General features: G+C 32.4%; 1 protein-coding gene across 1 annotated transcript; it reads left to right on the top strand.

Annotated features, from left to right (window-relative positions):
* Positions 1-4,761: 4,761 nt before the first annotated feature.
* HELRODRAFT_162049 (hypothetical protein) lies at positions 4,762-7,347 on the top strand (the record flags this gene model as incomplete). The annotated part of the gene is made up of 3 exons (XM_009024373.1): positions 4,762-5,017; positions 5,457-5,631; positions 7,200-7,347. The coding sequence occupies 3 exons, from the start codon at positions 4,762-4,764 to the stop codon at positions 7,345-7,347; spliced, it is 579 nt and encodes a 192-aa protein (XP_009022621.1).
* Positions 7,348-7,912: the final 565 nt, after the last annotated feature.

Below are 7,912 nucleotides of genomic sequence, written 5' to 3'. Positions count from 1 at the left end.
TCTCGATTTTGACGAAAGATTTGGTTTTTTGTGCAATCAAAAATGCAACGTTATTCAATGCAATATAATGGAACGCAGTCCAATGTAATGTATAATCGGTGTTTGTATTTCTGTGGTTTTTAGCAAAACGAATTTCGATTTCCATTTTTCTCTAGACGCTTCTTTCGTTTGCTGACAGTGTTTCTTACATTTACACCAAACAAACAGTTGGCATAATGGAACTTCATGCACTGTGCCGCCAACATTATTTACACAAACCAAATACTAGTCTGGTTTTTCTTCTCATGTACATGCATCTTCTAGAACATCTGCCGTTGTTTTGATAACTCGTTTTGTGTGTTTCTCTTAATTAGAAATAAATATTCAATTTTTTCATCGTTTTATTGATCAACCGTAAAATTTGTGTAACATTGTTTAAAACAAATAATTTTAAAATAAGTTTGGACTGGAAATGCGAAATTTTTCTACTTTGCGTTGAAAAACATTGAAATTAATTTTTCAAGCAAGAAAGCAAGCCTTGCATGTCACTTCTTGCCAGTAAGACAATCGAGATTATATAGCGCTTACAATTGGTAGATAAGTTTTATTTAGTAAATACGACTCAACGGTACAATGTCGGAAAAAGAATGGCAGGAAGTGTATTTCGTGGCAAGACAAACCAGCTTTGTACTACAACCTAGGTAGGTACCAGCCATCCAGTTGGGCAAGCCAGTTGCAAGAATTGTCCTTTGTGGCCCACCTCAGTGTGCACGAGATGCATTTGTATGCAGCGAATGTTGAATAAATGAACGAAATTCTACGCAATTTAAAAACATACATACACGCGCATACGCCAACAACAACAACAACAACAACAACAATAATAATAATTATAATAATAATGATAAAGATATTAACTCTAGTGATTCTAACAAAAAAATTAAAGAAACCGACGACGTTTTTATTTTATTCTGTAACGAATGATTATGACTGCAGCAAAACATCAAAGGAAAATACTCTGCAGTTATTTAATTTGATAATTTGACTTCATCGCCTTATCTACAATGATTTGGACTCCAGTAAAACATAAACATCAAGAGAAGAGCCGAGTGCTGATTTAATTAAACTTCATTGAGATGTCAACGATGATGATTGTGAAAGTCTGTTTTTTTCATAAAAATCTCATGTAATGCCTTCACGTGCCTCTCTGTTGGTTTCTGCACTTTCGCACGTGAATTTATTTTTATTTGCCGCATAATCCTTATGAACTCAGCTTATTGATTTTTTCAGGGGTTTATTTTCTCGTTGATGGTGCATTCATTCATTCATTTATTTATTCATCTTATTGTTCACTTGTTTGATTCGTTCATTCATTTATTCATTCATTCTACTGTTCGTTTGTTTATTCGTCCATTCATTTACTCATTTATTCATTCACTCAATCATTCATTCAATAACTCATTCAATCGTTCATTCAATCATTCATTCAATCATTCATTCAATCAATCATTCACTTATTCATTTGTTCATTTATTTATTCATTCCTTCATTCACTCACTCATTCTCTTATTGTTTCTCTTATTGTCTCTGCTTCGTTTTTTACTTCATAATTTGAAGAGATTTTCAGAACGAAACCGATTTTTGTTTGAAAATTATTCTGAAATAAATATGAATTATAATTAAAAAATTGTTGGAGATATTTTCAACGGTTATCAAGACGAAAGTTCAATCATTTCTCATTAGTTGTCATGTTTGTTCAATTAATTTTTCTAATAAATTTTCAACATCGCAAATAGTTTTTTTGTTGGTGTCCTATTGTCGTACATATTGTGTCTGTTCACGTGTGTGTGTGTGTGTGTGTGTGTGTGTGTGTGTGTGTGTGTGTGTGTGTGTAGGTGTGTGTCTATTTGTAAGTACTTGTTTACTCATTTGTATGAGATGAGGAGAGGATATGCAGCATATATACAAAGCGACTGAGCACACTCGCCAACAATTATTATCAATGTTAAAAACATGCTTATCCACGTTGCTGTTGTTTTATGATTTTTATGTTTCGTAGCGAAAACCTGAGAAGGAGTTGGATTTTTCATGCTGTTTGTTGCTAATCACTTTATTATTTGTCCCTCAATTAGTTTAAAATTGTTACAAAACATTTGTTATGTTTTTAATAACTGCTCCTTTTTTCAAAATTTACAGTTAAGTTGACAATTAATTTAGAGTCCAAACACATCAATCGCCATATCTTGTAAAAAATAAATGTAGTCTACAACATTTCATCTTGAAGTAAAACACAAATAAAAATATATTTGTATAAAGATTAATTTTTTGGTTACAGAAGATTTTGAATGCAAAATATGGTAGTGAGACTGGTCAAGTTGAGAGTAGAAAAATAAATGTTGGCGTTATTCTATGCTACATTCAGATCGAAAGTTATAACATGGGTATTTTCTGAGTATTTGGTGAATGTTTAAATTTTTAAAATAAACAAACTCTAACAAAAAAGTTATCCCCTAATGAACAGACACAAAAAGTCAATATAACGGACTCATAACAGAACCCTATAGAAAATGAACGCACTAACAAACAACACAAACAACAGTAGCAACGGCAACAACACCAAAAGCAACTACAACAACAACAGCAACAACAACAACAACTACAACAAAAAACAACAACAGAAACAATAATAACAACAACAACAAAGTTTAAAACATCAGCAAGAAATAAATATGACGTATTACTTCTGAGGCTAATCTTGCGGGCAATCATTCACACAACAAAAATACACACACACACGTATTACATACTGACCAAGATCCACACACACATCAACAAACACACATACAAAAGTACACGCACGCACATACACACGTTTATAAACATGTGGTGGCATAGCTAATTTAACGTGGAAAAAATAATTCAATTCGCTCTTGAGGTTATGAATTTCAGTGCAAAGTTTTTTCTCTGAACTATCCAACAAGGTCTGTTTTGATTCATTTTCAGCTATCCTTAAAACCTTTGTTTACGCGTATAAGACGTATTACACACAGACACACATACAATGATACATGCATACATGCATTTGTCATAATTGTAGTTATGTTCCATATTTTTTTGCAAAAAAAACTCTTCCAATTTTATTAACAGTTTTTAACTACAGCAGCTGAACTAGAAACTTACCTCTAATGTTTCTAGATTCAACCAAATGATGTTGATCCAATAAATATTTGTTTTATACATTTTTAAATATGACTCAAAATCGTAACACGTAATATAGGATTCCATGTACATATGTAAAACAAATATGTGACACCGTATGCAATATATAGAGAACTGGACAGGTGAAACTGACATGCTAAATGACATACAATTTCATGCACACACAAGATGACAAATATGTAGGAAACATATTTATATATTAAAGATAGGAAAGGAACGTGTTAATTGGCTCGTAACTATCACTCAATTTTTAGGTTTTTTATTATGCCCGGCAGTATTATCATTAGTTTAAATATGGAAAAGTTTGAGATTGAAGTTGCTCTGAGGCGGTTGCTTAGTACGTAGCTTTGGTAATAAATTTTTATTTTATGCATTACAAGCACGTTGTCGGGATTTCGATTTTGGCGTTTATCAATGAATTTTTAGAAGAAATGAATTTCTAGAGGGAAAGGAAAATAATTTTTGTAATTGCCGTCAAAATGTTTTTTATTTTTCAAAAAATTCATTTTGTAAACATTCAAAAAGCCAAGTTGTAATGTCAGACGACAATTAAAAATTGAAGACGTGATACGTTCAAACGTCTTTCTTCAGATTAATCCAAGTTACTTCTCACTGGAGAGCGCCGGTAGCTTTTCGTGGATTTCTGCTGTTATTATTGCCATCATTGCTATTATTATTATTATTATTATTATTATTATTATTATTATTATTTGAACAATTGAACTGTTCGTTTAAAACTAATCATATCTCGTTGTACTCGTTTATTTCAAATGATGGGCATCGTAGAATACTATTGTATTTAATTTAATTTAAATCAATTTATCTATTTTATTTTATTTTATTTTATTAGATTTTAATTAGACTTTTATCTCATTTTACTATATTTCATATTTTTCTAGAAATAAAAGAGAGTTCACATTATTATTATGCAAGAGAAAACACGTAACAATACAGATGCTAACTGTGATTATTGTGGCCCATATTGATTGCGTAATCTCGATCGTTTCAGTTTTTTTGTTACTAATTATTGTTGTAATTTTAGTAACTTAATTTTGTAATATTTTATCAAATTCAAGCGTGTTCGTGAGACAACGATTAAAGTCGTTGTGTTGTTAAATATTCAAAATTGTATTTATATTTCAGTCTTTGTCATCTTAAAAAAAAATAAAGAAATTGTGTTTCAGTTAACTGTTTGAGAAATTTATAGGTTTGCCGTTTGAGTCTGGGAGTGACAAATTGTATTGTCGAACTGTTAGATGATTCAAAGCAAAGCAAAAATTTTAACGGTAAGAAATGACGAACCAACTGATGAAGTTTTTGTAGGCTGATACTTATGTCCTAGCACGGATTTTAATAAAACAACGGACATTTAGAGATAAACAATAATGGTATAAATTCTGGAATAATTTGACGTAAGGAAAGGAAAAAATTTATGAGAGGAAAACTAAAATTTCTTCAACTTTTAGACTTTACTGTACGACAAAAAAATTATATAATAATTAAAAATAATTTTGAATATATACAACAGCCATTAAATGTGAACCTACGCAGGCGACGACCACGATGACGAGCGGCGAGATTCTCTTATCGCTGCGCTACCTGCCGACAGCTGAAAAATTAACAGTCTCAATCATAAAGGCCATCAACCTGGCCACCACCACTACTACTACTACTGCTGCTGCTGCTGCTGCAATAGATTTTCATGATGAAAATAAACAAAGAGACCATGATGGTGATGGCAGCGATGTTGCAGGAGACGATGCTGCCGTTGCTGAGGCGAACGTTTCTATGGCTTCTCTCGGAAATATACTTCTTCCAGGTAATTAGAGATTACATTTTTTGTTGAAAGTGTTTTAAGATTTAACTCAAAAAGAAATAAAACTGAAATATTAGTTGAAATAATTTTGATCAAATTCCATATAATTTTATCTTATTAATACACCAAACATGTTTGCAATAATTCGATTAAATTATTAGGCAGAACCCTAAAAAAACAACAAAAATTGTTAATAAGAAATGTAAAAAGTAGATTCCAACAAAAGACAAATGGTATGAATTTCAATAATGTGAAAAAATTCAGTGGAATCATAATGATGAGGACAAACAGGCAGAGGTATCATAACGAAACGTTCACTCGCGTGCAAATATTTTGCTCATACGAACTCATACTGACTGAATCGTACAGAGTGAAAGTGGTTTGGCAAATTAATAATTTGCAAACATCAATGTTTTTGCATTACTAATGATAATCCATCCAGACCCATACGTCAAGACATCTCTAATGTACAACGATCGTGTTATAAAACGCAAGAAAACCGCAACTCGAATATCAACGTTGAATCCGGTGTTCGATGAATCCATGACATTCGATGTCCCACTGGAATGCATCGACAAGGTGTACCTGAATATTCGTGTTTACTCCGGAAAATCCTGGTTTGTACACTCTTAACTTTGTTGCTGTTTGTCTTGTTGTTGTTTGTTGTTGTCGTTGCTGGGTGTTGTTGTTTTGATTGAGAATATTAGTGGCGTTCTGCTGTTAAAAACGTTAGTGTTAATTCGGTCGTCATCAGGTCTTTATTGTTTATGGTGTAGAAATTATAGATGATAATGCTTATGTTGTTTGAGTGGTTAGTGTATGGTGATGGTTGATGATGACAAGCTTGTTGTAAAAATATTGGTCTGGATGGTGATAAATAGTTGGCGATGTTTTTGTAGGGAACCATTCTGTTGTTTTTGTTGTGAATGTCATTTGTTTAATTCAGTTCAATTTGATCAATTTGATTTGTTTTTATTTTATTATTTATTCATCTATCTACCTGACACCATTTGAAAAATTTTCTTTTTTGAAACATTTCAGTTCTTAATGCACAATGAGAAAATAATGAATAATCACTAATCTCTAATTCACAAGTATATCATCCTACTCAACATAACTCATCATCATCATCACACCATCATTTTCATCATCCTCATACTTATTATCACTTATCCTCATCACGTACAATCATCATAAACATCACCATCAATTTTCCCTGAAGTTCTGAAATAGGCATTCGTACCTCATTCATTCATCATTCACGTCATACGTCAATCATTCATTCACAATTAAACTTGTGTTCCATAAAGGCTTCAACATCCACACCACACACCACACCACACCACACGATATATATACGCATAGACATTTTACATGCACGCGTAGGTACCGCATCATTCGAGTAAAGCATTTAATAGGTATAAAGCATCCAACTAAATTTAGGCTAACCTGTTCGCCTGTAGGAAAATTTTGGCTCTTATTAATTTGATTGTAGAAATTTTAGTTTGCAATCGTGGGTGTGCTGCTGCTGCTGCATTTGTCCAACTCTTTTCATCTCATCATTTATTCATCCATCCGACACTCATTCGTGGAAATATTTCCGCGGTAGAAATACTCCAATTTTCAGTTTTCATAAAAAAACGAAAAACAAAAATGAAAACATATACACCCACAATTCTGCAATGTTTCATCGTCGTCATCATCATCGTCTATTTTATCATCAGCATCATCATTCCAAGTCTGAACATTTTCATTCGTTATGTCATCACTTTCTGCCTCATAGCTTTCTGCTCCGTAATCGTTATTATCATCACCAATAAATTATTATCATCATTTTTACCGTAGTTTAAAAAAAAATTTTAATTCTTTATTTTCTTCTTCCTCTATTTTAGATATTGCCAGCTAAAACATGAACGTAAAATTAGTTATTACAACTCCGTCTACATTTTAATAACAATAACAATAATATTAATAACCATCTTCATCACCGTCATCACCACCACCACCACCACCATCATCATCATCATTATCATCATCATCATCATCATCATCATCATCATCATCACCACCACCATCATCATCATCCTCATCATTATCATCATCATCATCATTATCATCATCATCATCATCATCATCATCATCATCATCATCATACAAACATTCGTTGACGTTTCCATCCTCTCAGTAATCACCGCCTGATTGGTGCATGTGCAGTTGGATCCAACATTTCCAGTCTGGCACGTGATCACTGGAAAGCCATGTTGCAGTTTCCCAGGAAACAGGTTGCCAAGTGGTACCAACTTCAAATACCTTCTACGTCCTCTTGTCACTGAATGTTTTGTCGAGGTGACAAGATGTGACTATTATTCTAGTGATGCTAGTTGCGAAGACGATGATGAAAAATGATGGTGATAGTGTTAATAACAAGATGATGATGAAGATGATGATGAAAAATGATGGTGATGTTGCTGATAACAAGATGGTGGTGAAGATGATGATGAAAAATGATGGTGATGATGTTAATAACAAGAAGAGGACGAGACGTTGGTGGACAAATCTATTAAAATAGGATTTAAGAGATAATTGTTTATAGAAATAACTCGAATTTGTTTTTAACTTGTTACTGTGGGTGCTTGTGCAAATGTAGTTAAGTTAGTTTGCGGTCTTCTATATAAAAACACACGCACACATAACACGTACACAAACACACATGTAAGTACAGTACAAACACACAAACCAAATATCACCACACACAATATTCATTTGAAACAACTTATAAAAACTACACACAAGACACATAAATGCGCGTTATATATTTTATTCATTGTTCTCAAGTCGCATATATTTTTGTATAGTTGAATTGAACTAATGTAACTCAAATTTTCCACCATATTATAC

This window comes from Helobdella robusta (assembly GCF_000326865.2).
Source record: "Helobdella robusta unplaced genomic scaffold HELROscaffold_4, whole genome shotgun sequence".
NCBI classification, from domain to species: Eukaryota; Metazoa; Annelida; class Clitellata; order Rhynchobdellida; family Glossiphoniidae; genus Helobdella; species Helobdella robusta.
The sequence above is the reverse complement of the archived record's forward strand: the minus strand, read 5'-3'. Positions and strand labels throughout refer to the sequence as shown.